Consider the following 19,835-nt stretch of genomic DNA (forward strand, 5'->3'; position numbering starts at 1 on the left):
ATAAATCACTTAATTAGTAACAATCATCTGTATCAGATGTGTTAAAGCAAGGAACCAGAAAGAAACAAGGCTGTTTTTATTCAGTTACTCGCAGTTTGTAGAGAATCCAGAAATTTTATTCAGTTAAAAGTATTAGTACTTCATAACAACACTCAAGTAAAGGTAAAAAGTACCATAAAGGAAAACAAGTATTTTTTTATTTATTTTTACTATAAAGTTACTCAAGTAAATGTATCTGAATATGTTGAAGTCACGCTAGTCAGTAAAGTTCAATTTCTGTTTGCTTTTATATCTCTTTAAAGGTAGGCTACTCTCCAAATCTCGCGAGATTAATCAATTTCTCATGCCTCTCAGTGGGTCTGCTGTTGGTGTGTGTGATTCAGATTAGCTGTTAGCTTGCAGAGATGACTGCGGACAAGCAGATCGAGACTAAACTCTCTCCTACGGAAGAAAATAAAGAGAATGTACAGGAAGGATGGCTGGGTTTGGAAAGTATCCTTCACATTGTGGCGTTTCTCAACGGGGTGGTGACTTTTTAATGACCGAAGCTGTTTCTAGTTCATCAAAGCTAAGCTAACGTTAGCTGCTTGGTAACGCTTAGCTCGGTTAGGCTACGTGTCATTTGACTACCCATGGTGGACATGAAAGCGTTTTATTTTTGACATCGCAGAACTTTGAATAATTTATTTAATCAGCAGATATTTTGTCTGCATGTAAAACACAGCTTGTCACAGAAAAGTAAAGCTAAAATATTAAAGGAAAAAAACGTGTACCATCTTTTAAGTTTCATTAGCTCTGCGCTTTCTAGGCTCACTGTTGGTTCATTCATCTGGTGCCAGCGCTGCACACACATTCAGACTTGATAGTATCACATTTGTCTATTGATATATATAAAGTTTGTCTCTTAACACTGACTCGCAGTTCTTCAAATCATCAAGGAGTCCCAGCAGCAACATGGCCTCAGGCACGGAGACTACCAAAGATACAGGTGAGATTCAGGGTCATTATTTAGCTCAGTTTCTATTCAAACTGCATTTATAAACTTAGAAAACAAATATTCATACCTCTATTAATATACAGATGTAAAATATTATGGTTCAGTACAGTCAGAGGTGGTAGCGAAGCTAAAAATTGTACTCGGGTAAGAGTATTTGGTTAAAAAAGGCTACGTTGAATAACTGTGAACATAACATTTTATTTTAATTTATAAAAAAAGAAAAATCTTAACGATCTCAAAATATAAGGTTATGTGCAAATTCTGACATTTTAAAGAACGGGTACAATGTAAAAGAGACAAAATATTAAATTCAGGCAGAGGTTTCTCAGCATGAAGCTGTTAAGCCCAGAACTACAGTAAGGAAAGTATATATATATAATATAAGAATAGAATAGTGTAAAATAGTTCCAGTGACAACATATGCTGCTTACTATATTCATTTCATTTCCAAAAGGAGCTGCTGATAGAAAGAAAATCTAGTGTTCAAAGGAGTCCTACTTTAAAGATACAGTCTGTCTGGTGCATTTTTGGTTAAAATATGACTAATCCTCATTCAGTGAAGTAACTTAAGTATCCAAAAAGTGAGCGTAGCATTACTTTAACTAGTTATTACTGAAATAAAAAAGTATTGAGCAGTAAAACTGCTTTTTGAAGTACTTCTAATAGATTACTGTAGTAAATGTTTTGTGCTTTTTGTCATAGAAATCTGTACAATGTAAACATTGAGCTAACTGCAGAGAATTCAACAGGTGAAAATAGACTATATCTTCTGTATTGTCTCTAAATGGAGTTGTTTTAAAGTGAATGCACATTTATCTTACTTTATTTCAGTGGAAATACCTTTTTTTTTTTAATTCTTTGCAGGGGCTACTGCTCTCGTAGGCTGCGCCGCCTCCGAAAGACTCTTGGCTTCAAGATGGGAAACAGACACAAGTTTGTTGGAAAGAAAATCACAGTGGAAATCCTTTCTGACAGCAGGTTGGTAACGGCTGATGTGAACTTGGACTCTGGTGCAACACTACTTAGTCTAGTTGTAGCTTTTGGTCATTAAATATGTCACTTTTTTAAAGAAAATAACAATATAATCAGTTCATATCATAATGTTGTTCCCTCATCAAAAACATAGCTGGTGTGTTGCCTTGATTCTTTCATGTATGTTTGAGAAATCATTGAATCTTCTGTTGCAACCAGTCAGGTGTGTCTTAACGATTTGTTTCACAATGTCTATTTCCACAAAGCAATTAAAGAGAGAGGCCGGTTACAAAGCAGTTTCTTTTAATTTATGTTTGACATATAAATCTGTTTTAGTAGCAGTTTCTTAATCGTGCCATTTTGAAGCACAATGTGCCTGGAGAATAATAATACCGCCCCTTTAAATTGTTCTACAGGACAACAATGCATTGTGTGTTTTATCAAGTTGTTATAAAATCTAGTAAAAATACATGTTCTTTGGTTAAATAGATACGTTTGCAATTTTTACTACGGTTGTAGCAAAAGTTTAAAATTATTCAGAATTTATTACCTTCGATTTGCATCAAACCCAATTTAAAAAATGACATCGATAATAAAAATAAAATGGCAATTGGGAAAATTCTGCCATGAAACAAATTATTATTATTATTTTCAAATAACAGTTTATTTACGGACTTTAAATTTGTCTTCCTGTGTAATTCTTTTTATTTTTTCACACTTTTTGGGAGTACAAGAGTTTTTTAAGAAAAAAAAAAAGACTGACTGAAAAAAGTAGATATAGAGTATATATTGGTCAGGTTTCCATTACATTACATACAGCCAATTGACACCATGGACAGGTGAGTTATTCATAATTGTTGAGCAAAAATAAATTCCCTGATTAATGTAACCACTGACGACAATTTAAACGTGGCTCTCTTGAATAGAAGTTTTTCCTTATTTTATCCTCGATCATCTATGGTGTCATTTTAAAAGGTCCTGGAAGTTGCAACAGTTTGACAAACTACTTTAGCTGTTTTCTTGCGAAGTTCATGTCCGCTGGTAAATGAGTGCATGCATGAAGCTTCCCTTCATCCCTGCAGGTATCTGCTGCTCGTCCTGATGGAGGCGGAGCGTGCGTGGAGCTACGCCATGCAGCTGAAGCAGGAGGCCAACACGGAGCCCAGGAAGAAGTTCCACCTGCTCGCTCGTTTACGTAAAGCCGCCAAGCACAGCGAGAAGCTGGAGAAGCTCTGCGAGAGCCCCCGTGTCGACGCCAAGACCAAACTGGAAGCACAGGTTCGCTGAAGACCGGCTAACACTTTCATGATGGGAGTGTGTGGAATAAATGCTGGAAATAAAGGATTGGAGCTGACAATTATAAAGTATCTTGTACTTTTCTCTGAATTAAAAGTTCCCTGTGTTCCACTTAACCTTTCTTTTTGTTACTAAACTTGTAAACGGAGAGGAATGAAACGGTTTTCAGTCATTGCTGATGGATTTGTTCCAGGCTTACACTGCGTACCTCACGGGGATGGTTCACTTTGAGCTGCAGGAGTGGAAACTTGCAATGGAGGCATTCAACAAGTGCAAGTGAGTTTTAATCTAACTTTACTTACAGTACAGTGTCTGAAAAAAAGGGGTCGGTGTTGGATTTATGTCAATAAACGTACGAAGAAGAGTAAAAGTAATCTCCTCTGTTTTTTACCAGGACCATTTATGAGAAACTGGCCAGCGCCTTCACCGAGGAGATGGCTGTTCTGTATCGCCAGCGTGTGGATGAGATTTCGCCCAACATCCGCTATTGTGCTTACAACATAGGTGAGTAACTGGCTACCGAGCCTCAGCTTCAGGTTATTCTGAGGTAGGGAGAGTTTTCTAAGAGCTTTTCACTGTGAACCTCCAGGTGACCAGAATGCCATCAATGACCTGATGCAGATGAGGCTGACCGGCGGAGGAGGGGGCATGATGGCTGAAAAGCTGGAGGTGATGCAGCGCTAGGCTTTTTTCTTTAAATTCATGACATCAGATGTTTATATTTCTGAAAATGCATCTGACCAGATGGTCATAATCAAACTCAAGTTTTGTTGCTACTGATGTTTTCATTCAGAGCAGCTCATTCTAACATTTGATATTATTTTAATTTATATTTCAGTGACGTTCCAGTTAATCACATAAAGACAAATCTTACAGATAAGTTTGTTTTCTTACTTAAGAAGCAGGTTTGCTTTGGACATCATAACATTTAATAAGTGTCGTTTCAGCTGCTTTCTGGACACAATGAACAGAGCAAACCACAAATCTCAGACAGGAAGCTGCAGCGCGCAAAATATTGGCTCTTTTATTTATTTATTAGAAGGATTTATTATTTTATTGTGAACGGCCCAGATTAGTTGGATCAAAACAATATTGATGTCAAACTTATTTATGTAGAACATTTAAAAACATTTGTTGACCAAAATGCTTCAGTTTCATCCACAATTATGAAACAATAATAAAAAGTACATAAAGCAGAGTTAAGATTTAAAACTAATCAATTAAGTGACTCCATACATAATCAGGCGTTGGCCAAAGAGAAGAAGTTATGATGATGAGATTTTAGCTGAGATTTAAATGATGGAGTTAGAGGTAAGGTATTCCAAAGTCTTGGGTGGCCACGGCAAATGTTTAACTCTCTACATTTTATTCTTGATCACAACAAAAGGAGCAAACAATAAGGTGTTAAAAAAAAAAAAAGCGGATTTGTAAAGTTGGTTGGTTTTAAAAACACAAAAACACAGTCCATTAAAAAAAAAAAAGAGTTGCCTTGACAACGTCACAGATGATGCTGCAGGGTTTGGGAGTTGAGTTCAGTCATTAGACATTTAAAAAGTCTTTTAATCAGAGAGACAGTATTAAATTCAGTGTTTTGTTCCCCTCAGGCTCTGATCACTCAAGCCAGAACCAAGCAGGCGGCCACGATGAGCGAGGTGGAGTGGCGAGGCCGGAGCGTTCCTGTGAAGATCGACAAGGCTCGGATATTCCTCCTGGGTCTGGCGGACAATGAGGCCGCCATCGCTCAGGTCAGCCTCTCACTCGTGAAAACACGACATGTTTTTAAAAGCGTGATAATCTCAACGCAGACAGCACCCTTTAAAACAAACAGATGTTCTTACTGTTGCCGGTTAAATGTCCTTTTTTCAAAGGTGTTCAAACAATAGAGAAATGCATGTAGTATCGTAGATCTGCCATAACAGCAATATTTATATCGGATATCAATATCGGCCCAAACTTTCATATCAGTGCATCACTAATTTGTACTAAAGCTGCTAAAATCTGCATTTAAACGTAGTTGAAGCAATATGAATGTTCTCTGCTGGTTATTACACAAACTGGCCAGCAGGGGGCTCACTTTGAGACGTTTGTCTTTCCTTTCCTTCCTCTCACTTTGTGTAAAATATAAAAATCTTCAAAACGAATTCTGGGAATAGAAAAGACACATTCACTTAAAGGTTTTTGTATTTTTTGTATTTGTAAGTATAACAAGGGGAAGAAGATGTTGGAACCGTCGACCTTTAGGTGCGTCCAGGCTCATCGTCTGTGCACCGGGCATGTAAGGTCATCCACCAAATGAGTGGCTCATTAGTGACAAAGTTTAGTGCCTTTTTGTTTAATATGTGGCATATGGAGCTAAAACAGTCTCATAATTGAAACAAATGTGTGAATGATGAGACTGTTTTAGCTCCATAATGGTATGCTAAATTTAATATTGTGCATTTAAAGTAAAAAAAACAAAAAAACCCTCAATTATTTTTCATTATGGGCGCACCGATTTATCAGCGCCAATTTTGTTAGTTTTGGGAGATTGGTGATCAGCCGATACTTGCATGTGAAGTTGATCTTATCTACCAAAAGTTTAAAAATCAGCCGCTGTCCTTCCTGTTGGAGAGGTTCGACTGACGGACCGGCCCACCAGGTCATGTCTGGACGTTTGCAGTTAACCCCACTGTTGTCAACTTGGCGACTTTCTTGCTATATTTAGCAACATTTCAGACAGAAAAAAATTGTCTTGTGGCCATTTATGCTGAAATTTTGTAAATTGTGATTTCCATCAGTTTTCTTTGAACAGTTAGAACAGACTGAGTTGGTTCAAAACCAAAATTGGTAATGAATTTTTATATCTGAAATTGTTTAGATGACTTTGGTAGCTTTTAGACTCTCCCATTACATTAAGTGATTAAGAACACAACGGGTGTTTGGTGGAGCTCTTTTGTTTGGTGAATGTTCGGTGTGATGAGGGGAGGTTTTCCTAAAATAATCTTTTTTTTAACCACTTTTTTTTTTAACTTTTAACGTCAGTTAACTTTAGTTTTCAACTAAGTTGTCAGAGATTTTTAGTAATTATTTTGTCTATATTTTTACAAGAAATAAATTAAAACAATGAAGTCGAAAGTACGTAACCACCTGTTAACACAACCTCCGTTGGACATTTTTGGTTCTGGAACCTAGAAGTCCGCGACAAATGGTACCGACTAGAATCGCAGTCGGCAGATCAGGCCTTTTAAAGATCGTCCAGAAACCTGCAATCAGGAAAACTCTGAGTATTTCAAACTTTTGGATTCTGGTCTATGTTGAAAATTTGGAGTGCTGTTGTCCTTCATTATACGCAGTTCCTGGAGCCACCAGTGTGTGGCGCTGTCCTCTGCTGTGAATCCCCCGCCCGATCAGCCAAACATTCCTCGCTCTCTTCTTTCGGCCCTTCCTGTCGGCTCGCCTGTCACGCCCGCCGCCACTCAGCTCTCTGGCATGTCGCGTCTCATCGCTGCGTTCTGTGCATTTCACAAAGCCGCACCCAGCAGCAGATCTCTGGACCGAGACGCAGCAGATTTATTTCCCCAAGACATTTCAGTTGTAAAAAGAGTCTTTGGGAAAAACCTGCAGCGTTAAAGTCTGTCATGTTGGGCTCAAAACGTGAGCCGAAGCTGCTTTCTAATCAGCACCGTTCTACGATTTTTTATTTTTTTATTTTATGCATCTAAATTATGCTTTATATCACAATGTCTTATCAGAGGTGCTGCTTCCCAGTAGGTAACAGCTGATAAACTCCTCTTAGGGTCAGAGAACATGAGGTCAGGCCTTCAGACATCACTCTGAAGTGCAGAGCCTCTCCCATCTCCGATCAGATTGTGTGTCCAACTGGTTCGGCTGGTCATGCTGGGCTCCGGCTGGGTGTTGGTGAAAGTCTGCAGCTCAAAGAAACGTCACAATCCTGGGTGGATTGAAGCAGCTTTTGACTCATCCAGGAATGTTCTGGTGAAATCCTCTAACCTGTTGCTTCCTCTCCATTGTTTGACCTCAGAAACGTGAAAATCAAAATTTAGTTTTTTTGTCAACCAAACTCTGAGCCTTCTAAGAGTTTCAGTAAATTTTAACCAGGAGCAGGAACCTTTTATTTTTAAAAAAATATCTGGTTTTCACCCAGTTCTGAAATTAGACGAATGCAACTTCAGATGAATTTTATTTACCAAAAACAAAACGATTACAGCAACCAGGATGTGGTGAAGTATTGTAATCCTAAGAGCAGTTATAAAATGTATTTATTCTTCCAAGATTGTGGGGGAAAATGAAGATCTTTGCTCATTTGTTCCCAGCTTAACTTAGAGTTGCACTCAGAAACTTCTTCTTCTGTTAAATATTCTTACAGGAGTTATTTTATACTTCTGGCTTTTAGGCCTGTTGCAATACATCATTTAATCGCATGATAAATTAAAACAAGCTCAATAATTTTCATTTGCTTGATTTGTTGTTTTTCTCTTTTTCTACCAAAAAACCGGATAAACTTTTCAGTCTGCTGCTTTAGTTTCAATAAGCTAATTTTGTTTAGAGACTTTATAATTAATTAATTATAATTAATTTTATTTGTTTGTTTTTATTTTGGATATTTAAAACATCTTCCAGTGCCAGTGTTAAATGTTCATTAGAATTTAAAGTTTATTGATATGTGCGAATGTGTTATTGCATTATTATACCATTACTGTTATGTCACTTGAAAATAGTCTAAAAACAATATCATCCTTTATCGCAGTAACTTCTGGGTTTCTACTTAAACTCTTAATTCTAACAAAAACTGTAAATACAAAATGGCTGCCCGTTTTATAATAACGCCACGAGTAGCTGCAGTAACTGGATTCCAATTAAATAAATTTGCTTTTGAACGTGAAAACAATGCGCCACACGATTCCTCTTATATCTGAGCGTTTCTCAGATTTGCAGTCGAAGACGACCAGTTCTGTCGATCTGAACCCTGAAACTACGCTGCGACACACGAGTGATGTGCAGGAATGTACGATGACCCGCCTGGCCACATACCTGAAGTTCATCACCGTCACATTCCTGCCTTTACTATTGCTTCATTGTTGCAAACTTCACATAGTTTCAACCCTACAAACTCCTCGTCCTTTAATATGAATAAATATAGTTGAATTAACCCTTCATGTGGATGAACTGGTGTCATTTTGGAGAACTTTGTTCTGTCGTCCTGGAGATGAACTCTGCAGGTCTGGCCTGGTGTTTTTGTTGCGCAGGCCGTCAACGAGGAGACCAAAGAGCATCTGTACGAGACGCTGCTGGCCGAGTGCAGAGACACCATCCAGGCCGTGAGGGAGGAACTGAAGAACGAGGCGGTAAGAGGCGCACCGACGTCCTACGAATCTACAAACTGAGGCCCAGCACACAGGGAGTGGTGTGGATGTTCAGACGTTACTAAAGAATAATTAGGGAGAGTCCCACTTTAGACATAATGTACTGGAAACACAGTGGAGCAGGTTTTCCTGCGTTTTTCATCTACATCCAAGTTTGTTGCTACTTTTTCCTTCAAATGTCGATTAAAAATGTTACGGCTTCATTCACACAGCAGAAAAATGTGACCCAAATCCTACTTTTCTTTTCATTTCTATTTTTTTTTTTATTTTTTTGCCAAAATCTGACTTCAGGGCAAACTGAACGGCCCAAATTTAAACTTTTCACCATCTAAAAATTCTGACTTATGCCCCTTCCATATGTGACACTAAATTAAATGTATCCGATCATTTTCAACATCAAGTTTTATCACAATATTTTGTGGTACTATTCTGATAAAAACTGTTTATTTTTTTCTGCAGCTGTTTGACTGCAAGTCATAAAAACGTTACCATTTATAGTGTTTCTTTAGGAAACCGGTTACATAGAAAAGTTCGATTTGCATCACTAAAATGCACATAACTGCATTTAATCATATTTTCATATTTATACTTTTTACAGTAGTAAAACTAACAATCCTGATAACATGGACAGTTTTGGAGGGTTTAAACAGCTTTAATTGGACTTTATTGTGAAAATGATAAACGATGTGATAAATCCCCATCATGGCTTCCTTCATCTTATGATGTGGTGACCAAACTTTCAGTTCCTGATGCTCAACTATTTTAAAATCGACCTATAAACGACGTCGTCCATTATTCAGGAAACAGTGCATTTAATTAGAAGTATGAACAAAACTAAGCATCGAGATGTGCTGTGTGACTGTAATCTGAGAGGAAAGTTTCAGTCTTTAACATGAGACAGCATGGCTGAAGAAGTGCTAGGCTAGTTATAAGTTTTCATGTTTTGAACTTTTTCGCATCCTCTTGGTGCAGCAGAGATACCAGGGGTTTTTTGGGGTTTTTTCACAAAATCTGGGATTTTGTGAAATCCCAGAGAGAATCTGCTTTAATGGATTTTGGGCCTGAAGTTGGTTTGGAGTGTGTTTAAAATAAATGCGGAAGAAAATCAAAAGCGATACTTTTTTCTGATTCCAGAAACAGCGAGAGAGGAGCTCCGATAATGAAAGTGGGAAAGTGTCCAACCTTCAGTTCCTGCACAGGTAAAAATCAGAGGCTTGTGCTTCAGTCAAAACGCTCACTTCACTCATGGATGAGTTGGATGTAAATCAACATTCACACAATCCTGAGATCCCCTCTGTCCAGCCGCCGTTTTGCTCGTTGACGTGTTTGTGACGATGTATTAAGTGACAAACCCGTCGTCATGCGTCGGTGCAGCCTGAGCCCAGCCTGGGAACACTGGGGATTGCACCGGGTTTTATTTTTTCTCCTTGTTTTCACCTGATATCCCTGCTGCTGCTGCTCTTCTTCCCCAGTTATCTGACCTACATCAAGCTGTGCACACTGGTGAAGAGAAACGAGAGCATGGCCCACACTCTGCAGGCTAAACTGAAGGAAACCGGCGCCGACGAGAACAAGAGGGGCCCCCGACCACAAGACCTCATCCGACTCTACGACATCATCCTGCAGGTCGGCGCAGAACCCAGAAACGTTACATTTCCACCTTAAATATGACAGACTGTTCACATTGGCTGTTAAGTGTCATGATGCAATGGTTATCCTTGCTCGCCCTCAGTCATATCTGCTCTCTCTCTCTGCAGAGTCTGGCTGAGCTCTCCACCCTGCAGGGTCTGGAGGACGACCACACCTTCCAGAAGGAAGTCTCCCTCAAGACTTTGGTCTACAAGGCCTACAGGTTAGTTTTTACAGTGTTTTTGCTTCAAATTTCTATTAGAAGAATCTCTTCTGCAGGAAAAGGTTTGTAGATTTTAACTTAAATCCTGCAAAATCTGATTAGTTACAAACTTTTTTAGGTTTTAAAGCATTTACAGCTGAAATGATCATTTGTGAGGAATCAGTTGTTGAAATGATCAACTACTAATCAACTAATTTAGTTGATTAATTGGTAACTTGTGTAAGACTCAAAAAGGCCAATTAAAAAAAAAAAGAACGACTCATTCAGAGCAGCAATTAAGCTAAAACTTTACAAAAATTATATACGTTTTGCATTAAAGATAAAAAAAGAAAACGGTCCAGCTTCATCTGGTTCAAATGATGCAACAAATAAACTCTCATTAAGCACCTTTTTCTATCAGTTTATTGAAAAATAGTCAATATATTAATCCCAAACTGTATTGATGGTAAGTTGTGATGTTGGAAGTGTTTTTTGCTGCAGATGCATCCTTTGCTACAAATAAGCAAATGTTCACTAAAGTAAATATTTATTCAAAAATAAAGGAATTTAATTATTTATTTTAATTTTTATTGAATTTCTAGTCTTGAATGAAAGGCCAAGATTCAAGATTGAATCTGCACTTTAACTTTAATCTGGTTAAAGTGCAGATTTTTCCAGTTGTTATCCAGTTAATGGTCAGAATAATTGATAAAATAATTTAGTTGCAGCTTTAATAGCATTGATTGCTTGAAGGCCAATTTAAAAAAAAAAAAAGAATGACTCACTCAGAGCAGCAATTAAGCTAAAACAGATACAGGCCCCAGTCTTTCTGCATGGAGTTTGCATGTTCTCCCTGTGCATAGGTTTTCTCCAGGTACTCCGGTTTCCTCCCTCAGTCCAAAAACATGACTGTCAGGTTAATTGGCCTCTCCAAATTGCCCCTAGGTGTGAGTGTGTGTGGATGGTTGCTTGTCCTGTGTGTCTCTGTGTTGCCCTGCGACAGACTGGCGACCTGTCCAGGGTGACCCCGCCTCTCCAGCAACCCTCCTGACCCCCACTAAGGGACAAGGGTGTAAAGAAAATGGATGGATGCTTGAAGTCTAATTTAATATAAAATAGTCATATTAATGAGCTCCTGTCATATCCTGTAGTCACAGTAGACTCATGTGTCTCTTTCTTCAGATGCTTCTTCATCGCTCAGTCTTACGTTTTGGTGAAGAAGTGGAGCGAGGCGCTGGTTCTGTACGAGAGAGTCCTGAAATATGCCAAGGAGGTCCAGTCAAAGTCCAAGAGTCTCAACAACAGCCTCAAGGTTTGTTCATAACCAGCAGTGTTTTATTTTTCTTTAGAGATCTTTGTAAAACCGTCTTTCCAAACGTTTTCAGGATCTCCCTGACATCCAGGAGCTCATCGCCGAGGTCAACGCTGAGAAATACTCACTGCAAGCTGCTGCCATTCTGGGTGGGAACTCCTTTCAGAAAACCTCCTTTTTCTAGATGGATTTATGTTAAATATACAGATCCGTTCCTCTGTTTTTCATGTCAAATCCTGGGGGAATGTAATTTTGTTTCAGACACTGATGAAGCACCTGAAGTGAGCTCTCAGCAGCAGGTGAAGGATAACACGGTAAGACCGGTTAGATTTTACTGCAGACGTTCATTTATATAAAAAGTGCTACATTACAGTTTTATACAACCCATCATTCATGTCTAATTTTTATTATCTCTGTACTGGTTTTCCAATAAATTTGGATTGTCAGTAATTAATCTTGTAACGATTCAGAACTTGGATGTGTTTCCAATAAAACCAACAGCTTTTTGACATTATGTATTGTTATAGTGAGTATTAAATATGTCAAGTTTATCTGTAAACTCTCAGCAACAAGGAGATTCAGAGAAAAAAAAAATAGTGGCAAAATGGCTGTAATTCACACTGGAATTAATCAATATTTGGGTTATTATTAATCAAAAGCAGCTCTAGCCAGCTGCATTTTTAGCCTTGATTTAAAGGAACTCAGTGTTTCAGCTGTTTTGCAGTTTTCTGGATTTTGTTTTTAAGATTAGATGAACATAAAGGCTGAATCCTGCAGAGCAGACTAGACCCAGAAGACCTGAGTGGCAGGTTGATGCAGCAGATCTTTACTGTATTTTAGTGCTAAGATATTTATTTTTTTTTATAAACTAACAAAGTTATATTATTCCTGTAGACTCAGTTTGATTAGGGACCAAAATGACATTTGTTACATTTTCACCTGTGGTGGCGCTGCACCAAGAACCACAGAAGGAAACGAGACGAAAACCTCTGAAGAAGTCGACTTCCTTCTTCATAATATGTAAACAAACATGGAGTAGCGTCAGATTTTAGCAGTTGTAGGATTTCTGTTTTTCTTTGGTGAAAGAGTGAAAAAATACTCAACAATTGACTCAGCATGAGTAATTTCTCCTGCTAGCACCAGACATGCGTTTGTTTTGGTTGTATTTACCCAGAATGCCTTGTGCTGCAGTTCTCTTCCTGCTTTTGGAGCAATCTCCGGACCACGGCTCACATTTTTGATCCGTATCGGTTCGATTGCGCATTCACGCCTCCCTAAACGAACCGCACTTTCAAGTCAAACAGACCAAAGTTCGGTTAAAGCAGGTGACGGAAGGCTGAATTTATAATTGTCTTTATGCGTCTCTGGAGGTTCAGGTCCGAGTCCACCCAAGATCTGTGTGTAGCGATGGATGTCTGCGAGCTTCGTTCTCGTGTGCAGTAATAAATGAATGTTTTCCTCAGCCTCTGTGTGAACACCTGGACAACTTCCACCTGGACAAGACTCTGGTTGGGAAGCATCCCAACCTGGTCCAGTTCCCGCCGGAGTTCCAGCCCATCCCCTGTAAGCCTCTGTTCTTCGACCTCGCCCTCAACCACGTGGCCTTCCCCCCGCTGGATGACAAGGTGGAGCAAAAGGGCAAAGGCGGCCTGACCGGCTACATCAAGGGCATATTTGGCTTTGGCAGCTAAGCCGAAGAGCCGAAGGCGATGGGGCTCCAGGTCGATCAAAAAAACGTGCCTATTTTTCCCAAATTGGTGGAATCTGCAGAGCGAATCCGACCTTCAAACTGAGATTATAGATGAGCTTCAAGTAGCAATGTGACCCCATGTTCAGCTGGATTCTGTAAAACCGGATAGTTCCAGACATTAGTGTCTGAATATTCATAAATCCAAAAGGTGACTCTCAAAATGATCTTCATTTCTATTGTTTCTGTAATGGAAAAGCCAGGATGTACTGATGTTCATACCTGAAGCTTAGAAAAGAGTTATTTGATAGATCTGAAACTGGCCAATTCATTTAACTCTAATTATCTGTTTGCTCTTGGATAAATTGGACCCATTAGATCAAGAAATATGATTCAGAACCAGTCGGATATCTCCCATAAGCCCTATAGTGGAGATATTTAATGAATACGTTCAGTATTGAGTTATTAAATATGAACGGGTGTTTTCAGTTTTTAACTTTCTCCTGATTTCCATACTTCAGTTCGTTCATATTGGTGATATGAGAGCTAATCGATAAAACTAAGTAAAAACTATTTCTACCATATATTAAAAGGAAAATTTCAGCTTTGCTTTTTGATTTTCTTTGGATATTTTCCCAGATTGTTGTAATTCAAACCTTTCAGGCCCAGTTAGGTTTATGCAGCGGACTCCCAAGTTTTATTATTGTTATAAATTTACTTCAGATCAGACTGAATCGCCCTGATCATATTTTCAGCTTGGACGCTCCTGCTGGAGTTTTGTTTCTGCCTTCAGCAGACATTAAGCCATCCGGAAGGTTTTAGCAGCCTTTCCATCATCACACCACCACGCCTCATAGTATAAATGTTTTTACTACATGAATAGCATGTCTGGAAGTTCAGCATTGTTACAACATCTGTTGCTACCCATTGTTTTGTAGTAAAGAGCAGTTTTTCCTCTAAACCGAACCGGCTGACTTCCTCTCCTCCTTTCTGGACCTGATTTCCTTGTGATAAACTTCGCAGATGAGTTTTTTAATGACCCTCATGAATCTGTGTCGCTGGTCTTTTTTTTAAAATGTTTTTGTTCTTCTCTCTTTGTTTGTGTTGAAGAAGTAAGATGGATTCGTCTCCAGTAGCGTCTAACGGTGCAAAAACACCAAATCTTGCCAAGTGTTTTCTGTCGAGTTTCTAGTACAAATATCTTATTACACTTGAAATAAGAAAAACAAACTGACAAGTAACTCCAGCAAAAAAATAGGAGCTTGTTTTAAGTAAACAATTCCTTAATATTGAAGAAAAAGTGCTATTTCCATTGGCAGATAAATTCACTCATGACGAGGGAAATAATCTAGTACTTTGTCATCAAAATTAAGGAGTTATTGACTTAAAACGAGCTCCTACACCTTGCTGAAAAGTTACTTCTGGATTAGTTTTGTTTTATTTCTAGAGTAATAAGATATTTGCAGCAGAAACTGGACCAACATCCCTGGTTAGACTTTGTGGTTTTGCAGTGAAGAGTCTTAGTGATTGTTGAAACATCTGAAAATAATGATGAGAATGTTTTCATTTTCTCTCCAGGCTCAGAAATAAAATATATTGGCACCAAAATCCGTTTTCTGATTCTTTTTTTTTTTTAGTCATTATTACTTGAAAAAAGGAGTGGAAAAGGTTTTGCGCACATTTGTTATGGAAACGCAGGTAATGAGGCAAAGCAGTGAATTCAACCTGATTGGATTTCCCTGGATTAAATCATTTTAATCTAATTTAAATAATTACCTCCACTGTTTGATAACTAGGATCAATTGGATTAAATGTGTGATTGGATTTGTAAAGCTCACTGAGATGACGTGTTGTGAATTGGCTGAATTGAACTGACACAGAAAAGCAGAAAATGTCCAAAACTTCAAGCCTGAGGGAACTTTGAGAAGACAAAAATAAAAGTCTGTCTCATCAAAGCAGCATGTAAAGAATTCAGAAATGACTCAGGACTTTTGCACAGCGTTGTATCTTTGGCTTTTATATGGTTTAATTCATTAATAGTCCATTTGTGAAGGAAGGTGTGTCTCAGTATGAACCTCTGTGGGGATGCAGGGAGTGTGAGGATGAGCGGATGCTTGAGCAGGGTGTGTGTGTGTGTGTGTTATGGTTTACATTTGGTACCTGCAGTTCAAAAAAATATTGCTCAACTCTGTTACCTTTAAACTCCTCTTAGAAACAAAACCCAGAATATTCACCCAGCTGCCCTTTCTGCTCCTTCGATCCGCCATATTTGATAACAGAAATGTGTGAAAAATCTCTAAGGAGATTATATAAATGACACTTTTCATTCACATTGTTTCAGTTCCTGTTGGAAAATGTTTTTTATTTTTTGCAGAAATGATCAGATTTTATCATTTGACACTAGTTGAGCTCTGGGAACCTGTCAGCCATTTTGCAGTGACACACCCTCGTTTGTTTCGTTTTTGTTTCAACTCCTTTCTAATCAGGGTTGGGAGTTTTCAGACATGTTTCATTCTTTACCATCTCTGTGATTTCTGCGCTGATTTTCTTCTTCTGGTCTTTTTAAGTCAACAGAGTCAGGCTGAGTTATCCTCATGTGTATTTTACAACTGTCAACCACAGTGAAGAATTATTAAAATAAAAACTGAACCTTTATCTGAATGCATTTCATGTATAGTGAAGTTAATATTTGCAACCTTTACAAACCAAAGCAAGTATTTTGGTTTGGTTGTTATTGCAAATATCTTGGCACAAGGGGTGCTGTGGTGGCGCAGGGGCAAAGCACAACCCACATATTACCCTCTTTCCTGTCGAACTACTTTTAAATAAAGGCCACTAGAGCCAACAAAACCTTAATTAAAAAAAAATCTTGGCACAAAACTAAATTACAAGTAACTTTTCAGCAAGATATAGGAGCTCTTTAAAGTCAATAATTCCTTAATATTGATGAAAAAGTGCAAGTTATAAGTGAAATAATCAGCCAGTGGAACGAGAAATTGTAACTCTTAATGTGGGAGAAATGTCTTTTTCATCAGCATTAAGGAATTATTGACTTAAAATAAGTTCCTGTTTCTTACTGAAAAGTAAAAGTCAGTTTTGTTTTATTTCAAGTGTTCTAAGACATTTGCACTAAAAACTAGACCAAAATTAGTGTGGGTTTAAAAAAAACATAAAACATTTACACAAACAAGATTAATACATGATTGAGGCCATTTTTGTTCTGTTTCTTAGTTTTGAATCGTGACCTCTGACCCCAACTGAAGTAGGTCAGGCCTGCATTTCCAGGTGTTGGTTTTGATTCTGTTGTTTCCTCCTGGATGAATCATCAGTGTGTTTTTGGATCATTTTGCTTGCGCAGCCACGCCTGGGAACGTCCTCCACTGTTTTTTACATTTATAGATGATGACTCAATGCGGCTCGCAGTACAAAACACTAAATCTTAGAGTATTTTTGGTCTAGTTTCTAGTAGAAATAAAACAAAACCAGTGGCAGACTCTCACAAAGCTAACTTACACATAACTTTTCAGCAAGACATAGGAGCTTACGTGAATAATTCCTTAAAACTGTTTAGTACTAGTTTCACTGGCAGATTATTTCACTCATAACAATACATTTCCCCAAGTTAAAAGTGAAATAATTTGCCAGTTAAACTGGTGCTTTCTTTTAAATATTAAGGAATTATTGACTAAAAATAAGGTCCTATATTTTGCTGAGAAATTGCCCATTAGTTGACAAGTTACTAGTGTTAAATAATTAACAAACAGCTGCAGGCAGAAGTTATTTCCTGTGGTGCTCTTTGGTATTATCAGTCTGTGGCTGGAGGCGCTCAGTGCACTAAGAGAAACTAGACAAAAACTACGCCTTCTTTTTGAAGTGAGGAAACTTCACAGTGCATATGTAATGGGAGAAAATCCCCCCAGAAAATAAATAAAATGATCTCCACAGGTATAAATGAGATGAAACCTGCAGAAAAACCTTCATAAATCCACATGTGGTTCCTCTGACCACTTCCTCCATTGTGTTTCAGAGTAGCCACAGTATAACATGTGGTATCTTAGCAACATTAAAAGTATGTTTTTCCAGACAGGTAAACACACCCAGAGAGCCCGGCTGTGTGGCCGGACCAGTCAGCAGCGTGTGTTCGCGCTGCGCAGGAAGCTGCCCGTCTGCATTCCTCTGCGTTACCCTCTGCTGATGAAGGGCTGCAGAGACGCCCTGGATGCCTGACATGTCTGAGCTGGAGGTGTGAAACGTCGGTCCGCTCAGGGCGACCCGAACCTCCTGATAACGGGATTACGTAACAGCTCTGACCGTCTGCTGGCCGTACGCACAGCGTGTCAGCAGAGTCGGGGAGTAACTCGTTACATTTACGCTATTTCATTCACTTGAGTAACTATTTTTTGGGTGAAATTTTTTTTTTATTTTTACTTGAGTAACTGTGAAGTATTTTTACTATTACTTGAGTAAAAATTTCTGGACTTTCTACCCTTTCAATGAAAACCAAGAAATATGTTAACCAAAAATTTACCAGACACACCTGCAGTTTTTGTTAATTGACAGTTTATTGAAAGAAACTGATTTGGCAAAATTTTTGCCTGAATTTTTTATTTTTCGTTACTTGAATTGATATTGATATCAATTCTGACATTTTATGTCAGACGAACTTTATCTTTTGGTTCGTCTACTTATGTAATTTTTTTTAAAAATACTTTTTTTGCTCTTACTTGAGTCATTTGTTGGACGGCTACTTTTTACTTTCACTTGAGTGAAAATATGTTGAAGTATTTCTACTGTTACTTGAGTAAAATTTCTATTTTCTCTCCCCCCTGACTGATAAACAAGCACGTTTTAACCAAAAGTTCACCGGACACAGACACACACCTGTAGTTTCTGTTAAAGTTTCATGTTGAAATAACTGATTTGAATTTTATTATTTTTTGTTACTTATATGAGTTATTGTAATTTTTGTCCTTAAAATACCAAAATTTCCACTTAACTTTATACTTTGGTCTGTCTGACTATGTAATTTTAAATATTAAATGGTTGATAATTTGATCAGTTACTCAGTTTTTGAGTAGACTTTTCCCCAAACACCTTTTTGTTTTCTTGGGTAAAAATAAGTATAAGCAGTTCTGTTCTTACTTGATTACAATTTTATTGGCTCTCTGAATCTTAAGCTGCATTACTTAGATGCTCACATCAGCATGCTGGCCGCTTGAAAGTAAAATGGTTTATTTTCTGATTTCCTTATTTCAAAATTATTTGGTAAGATTTTGTGTTTTTGCAGTGTGCAGTAGGGGGTGATTGCATTGTTTCTTTTAAGGAAAGTACAAATAACCTGTTGTGTTTGAGTCGCTACTGAATGAAATCTCACTCCTGTGATAGTCAGAAAGTTGAACAAACACAGACTTTGATCGCTGTAATTAATTTAACAAAAGTGTAAAAAGTAGCATGTTATTTTAAAACGCTATCGTTTTCAGAATCTTAAAAGTGTGGCATGCATGTTCAGCATTCGGCACGAAGCTCCCCACCCCTGAGAGGATATCTCAGTGTCTTGGTTACTTTTTGCTTTAATCTCAGCTGCAGATCTTTTAGGATTTGTCTCTACCAGATTAGGAGGCAGCGATTTACTCCTCTTATTTTTTCTTTTGCTAAACAACCTGAACACACCATTTCTTATCTGACAAGAACAACTTCTTTCAAATTTCCTCTAAATTACTTGTGACTAATGTTCTGTATCAAACCCCTGAGGCCAGAAACAGAATGTCTTCATTTATACTGAGGTTAAATTACACGCAGGTTAAATTTACATCCTGTTTTCAGGGACTTGTGAAGGCCAGATTTTCTTGGGGTTATCAGATTACAAGAGAATGCCAAAGTTTGTGGATTTTGAAAACAAAGTTTTTTTTCTCTTTCCACTTCACAATTATCAATAACTTGTTTTGGTCGACCACAAAATGGTTGTAAAACGACAAATATTTTTAGAAGGTGCTGTATAAAACCCACACATTATTAATAATTAAAGAGCCGTTAAATTAAATGAAATTTCAGCTGATCCATCCATATGGTTATTGGGTGAGAAGTGGGATGTTTCAGAATATTATTTACAGTAAATCTTATTTATATCAAACGTTAGCTCAGCATGTTGCCCATTCATGAGCCTAACTCAGAATTATTCACTCTGACTCCTGATTTTGTTTTGTTCTTGCAAAAAAAATAGATGTTTCTTAACTTCTGCAAAATCCAGGTTTCCTACATTAACCCTTTAATGACAAATGTATCATCTGTGATACGATTATTGACCTAGTAAGTTATTTTTATCAAAAATACGCTGCATTGAGTAAATATGTGGCATATATATGTATATACATTTTGTA

The 19,835-nt window shown here is 37.9% G+C and overlaps 1 protein-coding gene across 1 annotated transcript; it reads left to right on the forward strand.

Annotated features, from left to right (window-relative positions):
- The first annotated feature begins 330 nt into the window (after positions 1 to 330).
- Positions 331 to 14,713, forward strand: srp68 (signal recognition particle 68). The gene is made up of 16 exons (XM_007574024.2): positions 331 to 492; positions 922 to 988; positions 1,862 to 1,975; positions 3,052 to 3,247; positions 3,459 to 3,541; positions 3,660 to 3,769; positions 3,855 to 3,934; positions 4,870 to 5,010; positions 8,512 to 8,610; positions 9,763 to 9,827; positions 10,101 to 10,254; positions 10,386 to 10,480; positions 11,642 to 11,771; positions 11,845 to 11,920; positions 12,033 to 12,085; positions 13,235 to 14,713. The coding sequence occupies exons 1-16, from the start codon at positions 405 to 407 to the stop codon at positions 13,460 to 13,462; spliced, it is 1,779 nt and encodes a 592-aa protein (XP_007574086.1). The 5' UTR covers positions 331 to 404; the 3' UTR covers positions 13,463 to 14,713.
- Positions 14,714 to 19,835: the final 5,122 nt, after the last annotated feature.

Source organism: Poecilia formosa, unplaced genomic scaffold (assembly GCF_000485575.1).
Source record: "Poecilia formosa unplaced genomic scaffold, Poecilia_formosa-5.1.2 Scaffold342, whole genome shotgun sequence".
Classification (NCBI taxonomy): Eukaryota; Metazoa; Chordata; class Actinopteri; order Cyprinodontiformes; family Poeciliidae; genus Poecilia; species Poecilia formosa.

What these genes read in the sequence shown, in the direction of transcription:
- srp68 (XM_007574024.2), top strand. Translation starts at nt 405, where the DNA reads ATGACTGCGGACAAGCAGATCGAGACTAAACTCTCTCCTACGGAAGAA. An exon ending in GAGGCATTCAACAAGTGCAA is followed by an intron (nt 3,542 to 3,659) that starts GTGAGTTTTAAT and finishes GTTTTTTACCAG; the next exon opens with GACCATTTATGAGAAACTGG. An exon ending in AACCTTCAGTTCCTGCACAG is followed by an intron (nt 9,828 to 10,100) that starts GTAAAAATCAGA and finishes CTTCTTCCCCAG; the next exon opens with TTATCTGACCTACATCAAGC.